The 18,074-nt window shown below is 43.1% G+C and overlaps 2 protein-coding genes across 2 annotated transcripts in view; one reads left to right on the plus strand and one right to left on the minus strand.

The window, feature by feature from the left end:
* tmtops2a (teleost multiple tissue opsin 2a) overlaps window positions 1-18,074 on the plus strand; it is an 81,528-nt gene that overhangs the window by 28,731 nt on the left and 34,723 nt on the right. The gene's annotated exons all lie outside the window — the stretch shown is intronic.
* The window catches only part of st6gal2b (ST6 beta-galactosamide alpha-2,6-sialyltranferase 2b), a 78,715-nt gene continuing 73,944 nt past the window's right edge, over window positions 13,304-18,074 (minus strand). The window contains exon 6 of the mRNA XM_056459699.1: window positions 13,304-13,456. Within this exon, the coding sequence (XP_056315674.1) occupies window positions 13,371-13,456 (86 nt within the window). The 3' untranslated portion in view covers window positions 13,304-13,370. The remainder of the gene's footprint in view (window positions 13,457-18,074) is intronic.

Below are 18,074 nucleotides of genomic sequence, written 5' to 3' on the forward strand. Positions count from 1 at the left end.
CCAAAAGGACTAAATCATACATCACCCTACATTTTCTTTCTAATTTCAGGACCGTTTCAATTGGATGTGCATCACAGTATTGGAAAAATATGACAATTTTAACTCCCATTTCATGCCAACTTTAGCCATCATAGTTGGACACAGAAGAGATTATTTGATTATAAATCAATCAGGTGTTGCCTGGTGAAAGCATAAAGAATATATTTCAGATAAATTTGTAAGGTAGTACCATGTTTATGTCTACAGAATGTAAAAGATTGGGGCCAAAACAAGAACTGAGGGAGAAAATGTGCTGTAAGGGTTGATGGAATGAAATATTTTAAATCAAATAACACAAAGTGCAATTTTATGAACTGGACTATAGTTTTTTAAAGTTGTATCTTATGGTATGCTAAAATGCAAGTGAAAAAGAATCTTAAGAAAGCCATTAAATGATTGTAGAATGAACTGTTGTGTGTTTAAGAGCTGCAACACAAATTCAGCTGTTTTGAATTTTATTCCTGAATGAATTAAGCTTTTGATTTAGTTGAATTAATTTGTAAAGCCATTCCCTGTGCATTATATAACCTGCAAATAGAAGGATTATTTCTGAGCAGTCATGAAATGGCACTCAATCAATCAGTAATAGCCCACTGAATGGGTACATGATTATTGCACCGCATGCCACTTTTATTCACTGAATTGATGTGAAAAATAAAAAACCAAAATATGTGGTGCTGAGAGCTCTGCAATCAAATGACGACAAACCCAATATATGATTCTTTTTTTTTTTTTGGTAAATTAAATTTAAGTTACACTTTTTAACCCAATGATTATGTTTGTCCAAATTTGCTGGGTTACAACAACCCAGCTTTTTTTTTAGAGTGTGATGAAAAAGAGAGAGAAGAGGAGAATTCTGTCTAGTTTAAGCTCACAGGAAAGCAACAGTAACTAAAATATCCATGCATACACACATTTCATTTCATTTCATTTCTTTGACTGCATATGTGTCAGAACTTGCAGTGGATGCCCTATAGCAGCAGTATAAATCATGTCAGATCTGGGTATCCCTAGTGCTTTGTATGTCTCATAGAGGTTTCTGCAAATTCAATTAATATGAGGAATTGCCAGTGAAAATCTAGACCTGGCTTAGGGAAGTCTAAACCAAAGAGAAGCATGGCTTGCAGAGACTTGAAAAATCTTTAACCGTCATCTCAGTTATGGATGAGTGTGGGGGTATAGTTAAGATTTCAGCAAGACGTCGATCTCTAAGGGAAAACCAAAACGTATTGTATGTGCATGGGTTATTAGTGATTACCTAAATCAGACTAACAACAATTTTAGGCATAAAAATTAACTAATTTGTGCTGCTGTAGTTGTAATAAGCATGTCTTAATCATGAAGGCATTTTAGAACCACTTTTTCTGGTGTACAGTGGACTGTGTACCCTTTTGTTTACTGAATTTGATGGTAGTTTACCCTTGTACCCTTGTCGCAAATCCCCAATGAAAGGCCATTAATAGTAATGATACGCAAACACTAAGAAAACAAATGCAGTATTATAAAGTTTCTCATGTATTTTTCTTGGGAGCTTTACCCTGCAGCTTACTAATGAAGATTAAAGAAATGTGCTAAGTTGAATACAAGTTTAGCTCTATTTACAAAATATGGGACATCATTTATTATTTATTGCCGCTATTTAGACCAGTAGCTCTGAGATTTTTGTTTCACTCTGCTTGTCTGTATGAGTATATGCATCTGTGCATTATTGGTGGTGCATGGACAATTTTATTATGTAGATTTACGTGACACACTGAACAAAAGTGAAACTACTGTGTATTTCATTCAAAGTACATCTTTATATTGGGTTAAGGTAAAAATTATGGTTTCTGATTATAACCTGATTTATCAAATTTGCCTTAAAATAAAAAAATAAAAAGGAACCCCCTAGGTAAACTTAAAAACATTTGTTTTCGCCAAAGTAATATTTAAAAAAGGGCTTAGTCCCTTATTAGTCAGGGGTCGCCACAGCGGAATGAAACACCAACTTATCCAGCAAATCGAAGCACCCAGAGGAAACCCACGCGAACACAGGGAGAACATGCAAACTCCACACAGAAATGCCAACTGACCCAATAGTGGCTCGAACCAGCAACATTTTTGCTGTGAGGCGATCATGTTACCCACTGCGCCACCATGACACCCTTTATATTAATAGGTTTTGTTAATTAAATATTATTATAAATATATATTTTTCTAATGACCACAAAATTAATTCTAATTTTTCTTGACCACAATAAATATTTATGAGATAGATTAAGTTACATTTCTTATAGGAGGGAACCCGCATGCCAAACAAGCCAAGCCAAGCCAAGCCAAGCCAAGCCAAACAAGCTTTATAATCAATCATCAGCTAAGTATGAACTCTTGAAAGGTGCTGTTTGTAAGTTTTTGACTCTTCTAAAGCATAAAAATACCATAATATGTTTGCAGATGTTCAAGAAACATGCCAAGTGAACATTTTTGTTTATATGAAAACAATGCTAATGTCAGTTGCTCTGCTTTGAAAATGTTTTTTTTTTTTTTTGGTTCTTTTAACGGGCCCACTGCCACTTTAGCCAATTATATTTCAGCACCCTAGGTTGCCTTGTAGGAAATCAATGTAATAGATTAATTCATTTAGAAAGGCTCTCAAAGCATACGTTCGTGACTGAAATACAACCTCTGGTGGACAGAAACAGACTCTTAAAAATGAGACACAGATTCAGAGTTCCACAGAAGGTGGTTATTAGTTAACAAAATATATAAATATTAGGTGAGCAGGTTACATTGTAACTCTGTGCCCTAACATCACGCTATGTGTCGAGATTTGCAGTAATAAGCAATTTGGCTGTTTGCATCAGTTGAAACACAACAGATATTTAAGTACAGCCATCCAGAAGCACAGAATATGCACACACTCACGAAATAGTAAGGTTTATAATCTAATTAATGCATATTAAATCTCTTTAACATTATTAAATGTACATGCTGAATCACTAATATGCGAGTCAAAGTTCTAGAGTTCTAGAGTTCTAGAATTTTAAACCGTTTAGGTATACAGTTTAAGCTTAAGAGATCTGAGGTAAACTGTCTGCTGCTGCTTTCAGTAGTATGGCAATAAATGTCATGTGAAATGGCGTTTAAACTCACATTGTTAGCATTTAACACTGAATAAAGCATACAGTATGAGGTGTACCTGATGTGATCATTGTCAGTTTTCTGTTGTTCAGCAAGAAATAGAAGCAGTTTCTAAAATAGAAATTACAGGTGTTGGTTAGGATAAAAGCTATAGAAAATATTCCTTCTATTGCATACCGTTGCTTTTATTTACAACACGATTTTAAATCAACTTTAAGGCTTGATGGTCAGGCTCGCTCCTGTTGGTCCTCAATCTGGCAACTAGGCATGGGACGATAACTGGTTTTAAGGTATACTGCGGTTTGGAAAAGTCAAAGTTTTAAAACCATTTAAATTTTCTTTTTTTTTCTTTTTACGTGTTTTTTTCTGACTATTTTGAGTTTTTTTTTTTTTTTTTTTTTTTTTAGGGCAACAATAGAAAAGGACCCTCCGCATCACAAGTTACTGGTCAGTCCATGATTCAGGAAACATCTGAAAAACAAATCTCGTATAAACCAACATCCAGCATGCTGTAGAGCTGAATAGTGCAGAGGCTTGCTTTATATCAAAAGAAAAGAAAGATATCCAAAGATGCCTTTTTAAGCTGAAAAGAAATCTGTGTTTTTAAAACTAATTAATTCAGCAGAAGTCCATGACTTATTTAAATTATTTGGCCTGACATTTATTGTTTCAAAATATTTTAAATGTAATTTTTTTTTTACCCAGATATTTAAAAAGAACATATTTTTAGAGCAGTAATTAGATCAATTATATTGTGGAACCGTGATATTTTTACCCAACGTTATCATACCGTCGGAATCTTATACCGGCACATGCCTACTGGCAACCTGCACTTGTATTTGTTTTCATCTAGGCATGGTGTTAAACTTGCATACTGCACCTTTAAGAATTTTATGGTATCTAAAAGCTCTTAATATGTTCCACAACAATAACAATATTTTAATTTAGAGGATGCTTATGAATATGCTAATGAAGATGGCACGGTGACTTACTGTCACTGCGCATGAAGTTTGTCACTATTTTGAGTCCTGGCTGAGCCAAGAGACCTATACAGTATCTTGTATGTTCTTTCTGTGTTCTGTGGGTTTCCTCCAGGTGCTCTGATTTCCCCACAGTACAAAGAGAGATTAATTGGATTACCCAAATGGGCCATGGTGTATGAATGTGTGTGGATGAGAGAGTGTGTGGGTGTTTCTCAGCATTAGAGTTAATGTACTCTCAGGGATGGGTTGTGGCAAGAAGGTCATGCATTGATAAAACATGGTGGTTTATTCCACTGTGGTGACCCCTGACTAAGCTGAAAGTGAGGGAGGTATGCTTATGAGTAAAACCAGTCTCTTTCTTGCACCATTATGGATCAACAATTTTGATGACATTACTCCGTACTTTCTGTGAGATCGCTATGGTTACTAAAGTAACCCTTCGTTCCCCGAGGGTGGGAACGGAAATGCTATGTGGAAACTTCCACTATGGGGATTTCGTCAGAATCCAATCATCTGAAAGAGTATAAAAACGGGCCAATGAAATGCCAATGAGTTGGCAGCGTCAGCGTGCACAGCTGGCGTCAATGACAATCAGTCATGCTATAAAGACGCAGCCAGTGCCATGCTCGACATCCTTTTCTAGCTGAAGAGACTTTCACGCTCAACAGCTAAGGGACAATCGTTGTGGCGAAGGAACATAGCATTTCCGTTCCCCCCCTTGGGGAACGAAGGGTTACTTTAGTAACCGTAGCGTTCCCCTTCGGATGGGGAACTCCAATGCTATGTGGAAACTTCCACTATGGGGAAATCTATGGAAAACGCCACAACGAAAGAACCTTACTGCGTCCCTGGCGAAGGGTGTGCCACGCAGTAGAGCGAGCGCACCTACAACGCCCCGAGACACAGTCTTCCAACGTGTCCCCTGGCCCTCACTTACCTGTTCAGAACAGTTATGTTTTTCGGGGAGTCGCAATAACCCAGTAAAATAGGTTTTGATACGACAGTACGTTGGGAAAGCGTTCAGTCCCGATAGGGAGGACGCTGCGGAGCTCACCTGTTACCCAGAGGGGAGACCTGGTGACAACCTATGGACTAGCCCAGAGATGGGGAGTCCTTGCATAAGGATGGTTAGCGGGGAGGGAAGACACGAGCCTGCCCTAGAAGGGGGGACTATACCGTGGCTGAGTGAACGTATGGGATCGCCAGCGGGGATCACACATAGCAGGCACCTATACCCAGAACGCGGGCTGACCAGCGGGCATGCCGACAACGTAACGGGCCAACACCTGACTCCTCCGCTGAGTCAGGTGCTGGGGGCCTCGGAGGAACTCTGCAGGGTTCGCCAAAGAAATGGGGAACTAAACTGACAAAGCTGAAAAAGCGCACGTATCTCCGGGTTAGGGAGAGTGGCGCAGCAAGCGTGTTTCGACACCTCAACCGAATCGTTTCCTCAATCACCAAGGGTTGCCTAATACCCTTGAGGAAACCGGCTCCACTCGCAGATTGTAACCTTGCAAATGTATTGGGTGTCACCCAACCCGTAGCTCTACAAATGTCTGTCAGAGAGGCGCCACGTGCTAACGCCCAGGAGGATGCGATGCTCCGTAGTGGAGTGCGCTCTCACCCCCGGGGGACACGGCTCACCCTGGCCCAAAGGCGAGGGAGATGGCCTCCACTATCCCGTGGGCCAACCTCTGTTTAGATACGGCACTACCCATCTGCCGACCACTGTAATGGACAAAGAGCTGGTCAGAGGATCTAAGGCTCTGAGTGTGGTCCACATATATTCGCAAAGCGCGAACAGGACACAACAATGAAAGGGCTGGGTCTGCCTCCTCCACGGGCAGCGCTTGCAGGCTCACTACCTGATTCTTAAACGGCGTGGTAGGAACCTTGGGCACATAGCCGGGCCGGGGTCTCAGGACAACGTGAGAGTAGGCCGGCCCGAATTCTAGGCACAAGTCACTGACCGAAAATGCCTCCAGGTACCTAACCCTCTTAACCGATGCCAACACGACCAGCAGAGCTGTCTTCAAGGACAGAAATCTCAAGGATACTGAGTCGAGTGGTTTGAAGGGATCCCCACGTAGGCTCGTAGCACTACCGCGAGATCTCAAGAGGGTATGAGAGGGGGGCGGGGTGGAAACATCCGCCTAGCACCTCTGAGGAGCTGGATGATGAGGTTATGCCTCCCCACGGTGCCGCCATCCACGCACCATGATGAGCGGAGATGGTGGCCACGTAAACCCTCAGTGTGGAGCGCGACAGCCTTCGCTCCACCTGTCCTGAAGGAAAGAAAGCACAACACTGATCTGGCAAGATCGGGGGTCTTCTCGGTGAGAAGCGCACCACTCAGTGAATAGACTCCACTCCAGGGCGTAGGCATGCCTCGTAGAGGGTGCACTAGCCTCAGTGATGGTATTAACCACCGCCACCGGTAGGTTACCTAAGTCTTCCTCGTCGCGTCTTATGGACCCCACGTGGAGGTTCCACAGAACTAAGCGAGGGTGCCAGATGGTGCCCTGTCCCTGAGAGAGTAGGTCCTCTCTCAAAGGGACTCGCCAGGGGGGGCGTCGCGAGGAGGGAGAGTTCTGATATCCAGGTCCGGTTGGGCCAGGGGCGCAACTAGCAAGACCTGCCCCTCGTCCTCCCTGACCTTGCACAGAAACTGCGCGAGTAGGCTCACTGGGGGGAGTGCATACTTACGCATGACTCGGGGTGGAGTCGCCATTCTCCCAGGGAAGGAGCTGCCGTGAGAGCCTGTTGGCCGCACGGTTGAGCCCATCCGGGGTGTGAATAGCAAGCAGCGACTTCAGCCGCGTATGACTCCAGAGGAGCAGACGGCGAGCGAGCTGAGACATGCAGCGGGAGCGTATACCCCCCATCCGGATGGAATACGCTACCGCGGCCATGCTGTCCATCCTGACCAGCACGTGTTGCCCCCTCAGCACCGGTAAAAAGCGGCGCAGAGTGAGAAACACTGCCAACAGCTCTAGGCAGTTGATATGCCAATGCAGCTGGGTTCCCCTCCACAGGTCCGCAGCAGCATGCCCGCTACACACGGCCCCCCCACCCCATACTGGAGGCATCTGCCGAAACGACAGCCTGCCTGGACGCCTGACCTAGGGGCACACTGGCCTGTAGGAAGGAGGGGTCCTTTCCAGGGGGTGCGGGTGCGGTGACACAGCGCAGTGACAGTCACTCGGTGTGGGCCCGCGTGCCATGCGCGTCTGGGGACCCGATCGTGAAGCCAATGCTGTAGTGGTCTCATATGGAGCAATCCGAGCGGCGTGGCCGCGACTACGGATGCCATATGCCCCAGGAGCCTCTGAAATAATTTCAGGGGGACCACTTTTTTTCCTGTCGAACTCTCTGACAGTTCAGCATTACCTTGGCGCGCTCTCGTGAGAGGCGCGCCTCCATAGTGATCGAGTCCAGCTCCAACCCGAGAAAGGAGATGCTCTGCACGGGGGCGAGCTTGCTCTTTTCTCGGTTGACCTGAAACCCCATCGAAATAATTGAGCGTGCGGATGCCGGCGAGCCGAAGGGGCGCGAGGGCACCCCCCGCGAGCTTGGTGAAAACTCGCGGAGACAGAGAGAGCCCGAAGGGGAGGACTTTGTATTGCCACGCTCGACCTTCAAACGCAAACCGCAGAAACTGCCGGTGGCGTGGAAGTGTGGAGATATGAAACTACGCGTCCTTCAGATCTATTGCTGCAAACCAATCCTGAGGACGAACGCATCGCGTGATGCGCATCTGCGTAAGCATTCCGAAGCGCAGCCTGTGAAGGCAGCGGTTCAAAATGTGCAGATATAGGATTAGCCATAGCCCACCGCTTTTTTTTTTTTTTTTTTTTTTTTTTTTTTTTTGGGGCACGATGAAGTGCGGGCTGTAAAACCCACGCTCCATCTCGGCTGGAGGGCCGGCTCGATTGCATCCTTCGCCAGGAGGACAGCAATCTCCTCTCGCAAGACAGGGGCGGACGCAGGACTGACCCTGGTCGCCCGTGAACCTGGGAGGCCGTTTAGCGAACTGAATCGCATAGCCGAGTCTGGTCGTATGGATGAGCCATTGCGATGGGCTGGCCCGCGCTAACCAGGCAGGCAGAGCCCCCGCAAATGGTCCCACCTGCACGATCGCTGACGTGCCAGCGGTGGGGCAGCGTGGAGTGAGTGGGCTCATCCGGGGAGCGCTGGGGTCCCACAGGAGAGCAGATGTTCTCGTCTCGCACTCAAACTCCAGGAGAGGGGCTGGGAGTGGAGAGAAAGGAGACTGTTCTCTCGTGCTCCATGAGCCATTGGCGAAATGCACCGATCCTGCGAGCTGGAAGGCATAGCGTCCCAGACTGGCAGTGTTCGGGCTGTCACATCCGGAGGAGGGGAAAAGTGCTCTTTCACTGAGGATTTTGATGGCGTTTTTTTTTTTTTTTTTTTTTACGCCTTTAAATAACGTGCCCCGCCCTCCAGCGGGGAAAGAGCAAATTCCCTCCTCCCCAGATGGCCCGCCTCAGGGACGCTTCGCGGTCCGTTTTACCGAACTTAGCGGCGCCCTGGGCGGGGGACGCTGGTTGCCGGCGCGATGCTCGGCGCGATGCTCGGTGCAGCCGCGTGGCCGGAGGCGCAGGCGGGGGCGGCGAAGCAAAGCTGCGGGTGGGCGTCCTCGGCGAAAAAGCAGTGGATGTGGATGGCTCGGCGGGGGGGGAGCGGTCATACAATCCCGCCGATAGAGACCTCTAGGTGGCCATAGCGTGCATGGGGAGGGGGAAGGCGCGTGAGCCTACTGTGCCCATCCAGGAAGAAGGGGATGGGGAGGCTTAGAAGGTCTCGCCTTCATCCTCCACATCACACCCCTCTAATCGGTCCGGCCGCGGAGCTGGGGGATAAACCATCTCCAGAGCCACGGCCGAAGCAGCCTGGGGAAGCACAGCCGCAAAGTCTGCTTCTGGATTCGACGCCGCGCTCAAAGTCCCGGAGGGAGCGAGCGGGTTCGAATCCTCGTCAGACCTTGACAGCCCAACCTCCAAGGATGGTGAGGATGGAAGCGCACGCAGATCGGGCAGAAAAAAGTGCCCTCAGGACAGCGTGAGTTTACTGTGCACTTCCGGGAAGAAGGGGACGGGAGGCTTTGAAGGTCTTGCCTCCTTATATCCTCCACATACACCCATCTAGTCGGTCCGGCCGCGGGGCTGGGGGATAAACCATCACCAGACCCACGGCCGAAGCAGCCCGAGAAAGCACGGCCATCACGTCTGCTTTTTAGATGCTAACGCCACGCTCTCCACCCCGGAGGGAGGGAGCGAGCGGGCTCGCATCCTCATCAGACAATGACAGCCCATCCTCCGATGCAGCGATGGACATCTGACCCCCGGTGTCATCAGGTGAGAGAGCGACCATCCAAGGACGGAGCGCTTCTCTTCACCTGAAGCTTGGATGGAGCGCGTGGAGGAGCGAGAGGTCCACGGCCCGGGGGCGGCGGATTTACTCTCACTGAAACCCTCAGATCTGCCTGAGTGCCAACCGCAGTGCGGGGGACAACTGGGGTGGGTGGCTCTTTTGCAAGAGCGAGCCGCGATCTTAACTGCGCAACAGACATGACATCAGTGATGGCATGCACTGCCCGCGAGCACCGCATTAACATGCTGGACCCCCAGACATGAAACGCTGTGCTCGTGCCCATCATCCGGGGATAGGAAACCACCGCATCCAGAAACGCACGGTCGGAGTGACGTCTTGAAAAAGACGCGCTGCACGACCGTGTTGCTCTTTTAGGAAAGCTTTTTTCCTATATACAAACCGCTCTTGGAGGACTGGACCCAAAGGACGTCAGGCAAGGGAGAAATACCCAGCTCGACCATCTGCCACTGCATATAAGCGCTCTGGACCGGGAGAAGCTGCTTCTCGATCTCTCTCTGTAGACACAGGTTGGAGATACCCTCAAAGACTCTCTCAGAAGCTTCGTGAAAGGCTCTGAAAGCGAAAGGATGTCGAGCATGGCACTGGCTGCGTCTTTATAGCATGACTGATTGTCATTGACGCCAGCTGTGCACGCTGACGCTGCCAACTCATTGGCATTTCATTGGCCCGTTTTTATACTCTTTCAGATGATTGGATTCTGACGAAATCCCCATAGTGGAAGTTTCCACATCGCATTGGAGTTCCCCATCCGAAGGGGAACAGATGTTCCCGAATCTGAAATGTCTTGCCCTCAATACTATAAACATTAAGTTGTTCACAAAATGTCATTTTCACAAATGTATTATTTTCTAGATGGTAAATTGGTTTAAATAGTTCTCTACATAGGGGATGAACAATTTACTGAACATATGCTTTCTGTTAGGATGAATAAATGAAGTCTGGTTTCATGTTAGTGTCACAATAGCACAGGACGGATTATGTGTGTGCGTGTGTGTGTGTGTGTGTGTGTGTTAGCAGACTACAAAACATATCCGACCCTTTTGGATTTTACACAGAATGCTACATTTTAAAGCAATGTGGAGAAGATTAGGAGGATAAACTGTTAAACAACATTACTATCACACTGTGGCTTTCAAAATCTGTAAACTGCAGATTTGTCAAGCTCACCAGCTCTGGTCAAACTGATGTAAACAAAAAACTACAGGCTGCTTTAAACAGAGCTGCTCAATGTGCATCCTTTTTTATCAGTGGTTCTCAATTCTGGTCTCCGGGCCCCCACACACCCTGCACATTTTGTATGTCTCTCTTAAGCTGCGGTCACACTGGGCTTTTCCTCCCATAGACTTCCATTCATACGCACGCAAATGCGTCAGACCAGAAATGCAGGGTCATGCGTTAAGTTTCGCAGCTCGCTGCGGTGCAAAGTTCAAGCTTGGTGAACTCTGACCTGCGAAATCGCATCACTTGACTGCGTGAGACCAATTGAGGATTAAAACATGACCTCTCTGGACAGAAATTTAAAATATTGAGCAATCATTGGCTTTTTTAAATGTCTCATTATCTTGTTAAATCCCGCCCCTTTTCGCAGCGCCGTACGACAGAATTTCGCACACACAAAGCCCAGTGTGACCGTAGCTTTATATGGCACTCAAAGATCAGTTCATGGATCTCTGTGTTAATAAGCTGATGATTTGAATCAGGTGTGGTATGTAAGGAAGAGCGAGGAGGCTTGAGAACCAGAATTGAGAACCACTGTTTTAAATACGTTTCAATGGACTTCAGGTGACCTTTAAGTTTTAGCAGTAAAAGCTGCATTTAAATATGGTAGGGAATTCCATATTTCATACATGACATTTAAATTGTCATGTGTTTATATGAAACAACTCATTTCCAAAACTGTGACTACTGATAGAAGAGTAACCATAATATAATGGCATTTGCACATTTACTACACAGATTTTATTTTATGTATTAATAGGGACCAAAGACCTTTTTATAGATCTTAATTTTAACTAAACACTACCAACATAAGCATGTTATGATGATCGTTTTTTGGAAAGCTCCTTTAAAGAGTGCTTTTCTGATGTGTTGCCATGTCCTCTTTTTAAAAACAAAGCTTTTTTTGGCATCTTTGTGTCATAGGCAATCGATTTTTTTTAATTCAGTATAGCAGCAGGAGCAGATAATTGTATTTAGGAAAGAAGATTATTTGTTTGAAAGTAAATGTATTTTGATTTTAATATTTTTTGGCTTTGTTTTTGTTTGCTGGATTGTGTTAGAAGATATGTCAACACTATTGAGTCAGGAACATTTTACATTTTAAATAAAGAGCCTTTTGTGGTTTGAATGGATTTTCATGGAACTGTCAAAGCCAATAAATAACCTTTATTTTTAATAGTGTCTTTCAGGAGTGCACTGGTAAATTGCTGTTTTGAAATAGTGGCTAATTTATATTCATTGCTACAACCTCAAATGTGTGAAAATTTGGGATATCCCGATCAGATTTTTTTGCCCTCTAGTCCGAGTCATTTGATTTTGAGTAACTGCCATTACCGAAACCTGATATGATACTTCTATAATACATAAAAAATAAGACTGAAGAAACAGATCCAGGATGTTCCTTATTTTTTATTTAATTCACCTTATTTTAACATTCAACAGCTCTGTTAGCAAACAGAGCACTTCTGTGACGTAGCTTGAAATTCTTCACTTTTGGACTTTAGTGCAACAGCAGATTAAAAAAATCTAATATAAAAACAAATACTGTAGCACCTCAATTTAAAATGCCCAGCAAGCAATCCCAAGTTTACATATCATAAAGTTTGCCATGGCAATGTTGTCATGATCAACTTTATTATGCCTCCAGACCGCAGACATACTCGCGCTTTCTGTTTCAAGCTGCTTTCGTATTCTACTTTGCCGCCATTTAATCAATAGGGTCTCTGTAACAAAGTGATGTCAGATGAAACGTCACGCCAGCAGATCAAAGGTCCACAGTGAGAAAGAGAGGGAGAGAGAGAAATGAAGTTTACTTTCATTTTTCTCCATAGGAGTGAAATAGGGGCTTCTGCTGTGTCAGTGAAAGACTGTCCAGGAAACACACATGCAGTGAATTGTGCAGAGTTTCTGCATTTTAATTATATTATACATATATTTAATCATATATATATATATATATATATATATTTAATTCCTCATTGCGAGGTAACGTCCGATTCCGATTGAGTCTGAAACCGCGTAATCATGAAAGTGTATTGAGTTTTAGAAAGAATGAGTCTGAAACCGCGTAATCATGAAAGTGTATTGAGTTTTAGAAAGAATGAGTCTGAAACCGCGTAATCATGAAAGTGTATTGAGTTTTAGAAAGAATGAGTCTGAAACCGCGTAATCATGAAAGTGTATTGAGTTTTAAAAAGGCACGCCCTCAAGCGCTTCTAAACATACGATTGAACACAATTGACCAAAATGTACAAATGAGATTGTATGATTCTGAAAAAATGCCAATTAAACAATTTTAAAAAGTTATCTACTGACATTGTTCATTTATGTACTGTGAATTTGAGCAGAAACAGAAAACAACAACAACAATAAACAATAACAACAAATTTATCAGCAAGTCGCAAAATCAACATGGGCTCATTTTGAAAATGTAGCCCTATATACATTTCTGAATTGTGTAGCCAGAAGTATGTATGGCTGGATTTCGTCTTAAAAAGAATGCTACAGGGTGGTATGATGCCTTTTTGTGGTTACCAGCTGACAGCTTACCTCCATGTGGACAGAGTTTCCGGTGTTACCAGTTTGTCCAGTGACTCATTTCATACATACAGGATTTGAGATGCAGAGCATAGTTGAATGAGATGATGGGGTTCGAGTCCGGCAAAGAACGGTTCCAGAAACTAGGACAAAAACAAAAGCCAAAACAATAAAACAAACAAGTAAATAACAGGGTGAGAATGTGGTAAAACCTGAAAATGTGCTAAAAATCAGATGAGGGCTTCTATTTTTCTGGATTGCTTTTGAAAACATTGTCAGTTGGGGTTAGGGAAGAGGAGGGCCGCCGGTCAATCTGTGTTTTTTTTTAAACACTATCGGTTGGGTTTAGGAAAGGGGGTTGGTAGGGGGATTAGTCGGTCAGTCAGTCAGTTGACAGCAGACTCTGGTGGATTTATGCGAGAAGAGCAGGCGTGAATGGCACTCGCGTGAGAAATTTTAGATACCAAAAAACCCTACACTGCGGCCTCTGGTGGATTCGCAAAAAAACAAAACTGCAATAAAACGTAGTTCCTGGGACGTATTTGGCACTCTCCAGCGACGTATACAGGGGTACGTAATCAGATTGAACCTGGGTTGCACAAAATCATTCACCTAACCAAATAAAATATGCATTCAGGAACTAAACAGCACTACTGTGTTTGGTTTTATTTGGAGATGCAGAATTGATCATTTTGAACTGTTATCTTGACACAGCAGTGAAAAAACTGATGTTTATATAACTTTTTCATTTTATTTTAATACATTCATTTATTTTCTTTTTGACTTATTCCCTTTATTAATCAGGGGTTGCCACAGTGGAATGAACCGCTCACTAGGAAACACCCATACTCTCTCATTCACACACATACACAGTGACGCCCTTAAATTTTTTTTTTTATAACTAAAAAAGTCTGCCTAAAATAATTTCATAGAGACAACCACACATTATTATTATTTTATTTATTTTTTTTTTTGTCGTATTATTATTGAGGGCGGCGCAGTGGTACCGCGTTCATCTCACAGCAAGAAGGTTGCTGGATCGAGCCTCGGCTGGGTCAGTTGGCGTTTCTGTGTGGAGTTTGCATGTTCTCCCCGTGTTCATGTAGGTTTCTCCGTGGTTTCTCCGGGTGCTCTGGTTTCCCCCACAAGTCCAAAATCATGCGGTACAGGTGAATTGGGTGAGCTAAATTGTCCGTAGTATATGTGTGTGAATGAGTGTGTATTGATGTTTCCCAGTGATGTGTAATGTGCTGGATAAATTGGTGGTTCATTCCGCTTTGGTGACCCCAGATTATTAAAGGGGCAAAGCCGAAAAGAAATTGAATGAATGAATGAATTATTTTTTACTTATTTTAGGACCAACAAAAACATTTTGTTAAATGAATCAGCTTTACCTTTTGTGCTTCTCCATCTATACACCTTTTTTGCCCCTTTCTCTGTGGCACAAATACTCTCTAAAGACAGCCAGTTGTTTTGAACCCAGAACATTATTATGTCTTGTTGGTGTGCTGTGAAAGGAGAAGAAAGTAGGCTGCAGTGTCTGACTCTACCAAGCAACACACTCAGAATATAAAAATTTACCCTGTAATCCCCTACTGTGCGTATGGAGAGCAAATATGTTCAGCTCTAATGTTGTGTGCCGTTTCTTGCATACACACAGTGACAAATGCGACAGCCAAAGATTCAGTAAACAGACTCAAAGATTAGCAGATTTCCGGAGATCTTTATTAACACAGCTTACTTAAAGGGTGAGACAAAAAAACTGTGAATATGCCCTTCATATTCTTTGGAATTTATTGTCAATTAATGCCCATAATGAACTTTCATTTCAAAATACCGTTTTGGCTGGATTTGAATGAAATTATTTGGATCACCCAGCTTGCAATTTCACACACGTGCCCTTTGAAAAACATCAGAGACTGATTGTTGCTTAAAGGCACTTCCATTAATATGTAATAGCAACAAATGGGGCTGTAGTGAGAGTTTATTCCCTGTTTCGTAAAATAGCCATGTACCTGGCAGTCATTTCTAATTTTTTTATTTCCTAAATTATTACATTACTTTAGCAGTAAGGGCTTTCTTTTCTATCTAATGTGAACAGACAAGCAAATAGTATTTTATTCACTGTAATTAATGTTTGGTTTGTAACATGTCATCACTTTTAATTTGATGAAGGAAGATGAAACCAGGGTGGACATTTCAGCAAGATAACAGTTGTGATCGCAAGCAGTGTTTTCTCTGCGGGAGATCACTTCCTACATTCCTGCCGAACTACAAATCCCAGAAATCATTGCACCAATCACTCTTGCCACTGCTGACAGTTATTTGGACACACACAGCTGAAACTCATCTTCATTTATTAATTGGACTAGTTAAACCCTTTAGTTTCACACACCTTAGAATTATAAGGTTCTAGCTGACATTTTTGTCAAAATTGAGTTATTGACATATTCTTATTAATTGACAACTTATTTACATCATGGGATGTTTTTTTATAAGTTGTTTAAATTTTAAAGACTTTTTATTTAAAAAATAAATGTTGCATACATACTGTTTGCTATGGAATGCAAAAACATTGACGCTCAATATCTCAAAATCATTCAGAACGCAAATAGAACCATATAATTCCAAGGTGACGACATGGCTGAGTATTGTCTTGCTGTTGTATTCAATTCAAAGCATTTTATTTTTCTTGTTTTCCTGTGTTTTTGATGTGTGGACTGTTTATTGTGTTTTTGATTGATTGTCGTTTGCTCTGAACTTTAGTCTTTGGATTATGCTCTTGGATTCTGTACTATACTGTATATGCTAGTTTTCGATAGTGATGGACAAAGCGAGGTTTCGTGAAGCGTTGAAACAGTCGAAGCAAAAATGTTGAAGCTTTGAATCTCTACAGTGACGCCTAGTGGTCATTTTTTGTGTATCGCACTGGAACAGCTTCTTCAAACAGTTAAGCAAATTGAGGCTTCAAGTGATTTAGTGGAGTGGTGAGATAATCCAGGGTTCGAATCCAGGGTGATGCAGCTATAGATGATAGTTTTTAAACATTGGCCTAACATCCGAATGATGAACTTTGTGAATCAATACATCTTGTTTTGATCATAAAAAGTAATATTATTAAAATACATCAAGGCACAATTTCAGTGTATTTGTACAAGTCAGGACTCAAACCCAGGCCATTTGCAGCACTTTAAGGCCCAACCTCAATTCTGCCCCTTAGCCCTTCCCATTACCCTTTGGGGTAGGGGTGTCCCAATTCTCTTTAACTTAAAGGTGTAGGGCTAAGGGGAAGAGGTAGAGACCCCTTTGAATGGAGATTTCAGCATAGCATAGCTGCACCCGGAAGTAAGGAGATCCACAAACTAGTATTTTTTATTTTTTTGTCATTATTCTGAATTTTTACAACAAGCATATGTTTTAATATATTCAATATATGTTTTACTGTCATGCTTTTTAAAAAAAAAAAATCTAAAATAAAAACCACTAAATTTGACTATCTATAATCCATAATAATAACTCCTGCAAAGCAGTCCCACAACACTCTGATACGCAATGACACTCGATTACCCTGTCAGAAAAGTCTAGTGGCTGGGAATGAGCTTTTTACAGTGTCTGCTATAATGTTAATGTTGTTTTTTGTGTGTTTACATAGATGAATATGGCCACTGTAATACACAGTATAGTTACGATCTTATTGCCAGATTAGATCGTTATGATAACATAATATATGCCTTCAGTGATTTCCTGAAGATAAATACCAAAAAATAACACAACTGGAATAACTACAGCCGTCACGATCGTCTGATCTCATATAAAGCAAAAGATCATGATGACATATGATGACTGCTTCGGTGCAGTGTTTTGAAATATTTGCGCTTTGGGATCTTGACACTTCGTCGAAACGTCAGTTTCACGTCAGCCATCCCTAGTTTTCTACCACTATCTGCCCGACCATTCTAAAAAAAAGCTGCATTTGGAATTACCCCTGTCTTCATGTCTACCATTTGTAACAGATTACGATCCAAGACACAGCTAGGAATAACTGCTCTCAGGAAAATAAATAAAGCTGCTAGAATGTCCCAGACAATCACATGACTGAAATACAATAGAAACCACTAAAGAAACTAAAGATCAGCATGTATAGATGAGAACCACAGAACTGTCAAGGTTTTTCATCTGGCTCATTCTTAAAACGTAGCCTTATATACATTTTTGAAGTTTGCGAATTATGTAGCCAGAAGTATGTATGGCTGCATTTAATCTTTAAAACGAACGTTACGGGCGGTATAATGCCGTTCCTTTTCATGCTTACAGCTGACCGCTTACCTCCATATGAACATTGAAATTTTCAATTTGTGTTAAGTGCAGGTCTTTATTCTAAAAGTTTCGTGGATTTATTAATATGTTGAGAGTAGGACCTAAGTGATATAATATGAGGTAATGTTCCTTCGCGCATGCCTTAAAACAAACTGGGTAAATGCAAGTTTTCGGACCACTGGCTGGAGGACTCAAGATTTAAAGACTGGCTTCGGCCTGTAGTTGGCAACAGCTGCGAAGCTTTTTTGCCACCTCTGCCTGAATTAATATAACCTCGCTTGCACACGCATCACGCAGCGCCTGCAGTTAAACTCACAGTGGTTTATTATGACACTTTTATCGATCATTTTTTCCCACAATTGACAGCAAGAACAAAGCATTGTCTGATTGACGAGCAGCACCTAGTTATGTTCAAAAGAATTTAAAATGCCAAATGGGATGAAT

The sequence above is a fragment of the Danio aesculapii genome, chromosome 6 (genome assembly GCF_903798145.1).
Source record: "Danio aesculapii chromosome 6, fDanAes4.1, whole genome shotgun sequence".
Classification (NCBI taxonomy): domain Eukaryota; kingdom Metazoa; phylum Chordata; class Actinopteri; order Cypriniformes; family Danionidae; genus Danio; species Danio aesculapii.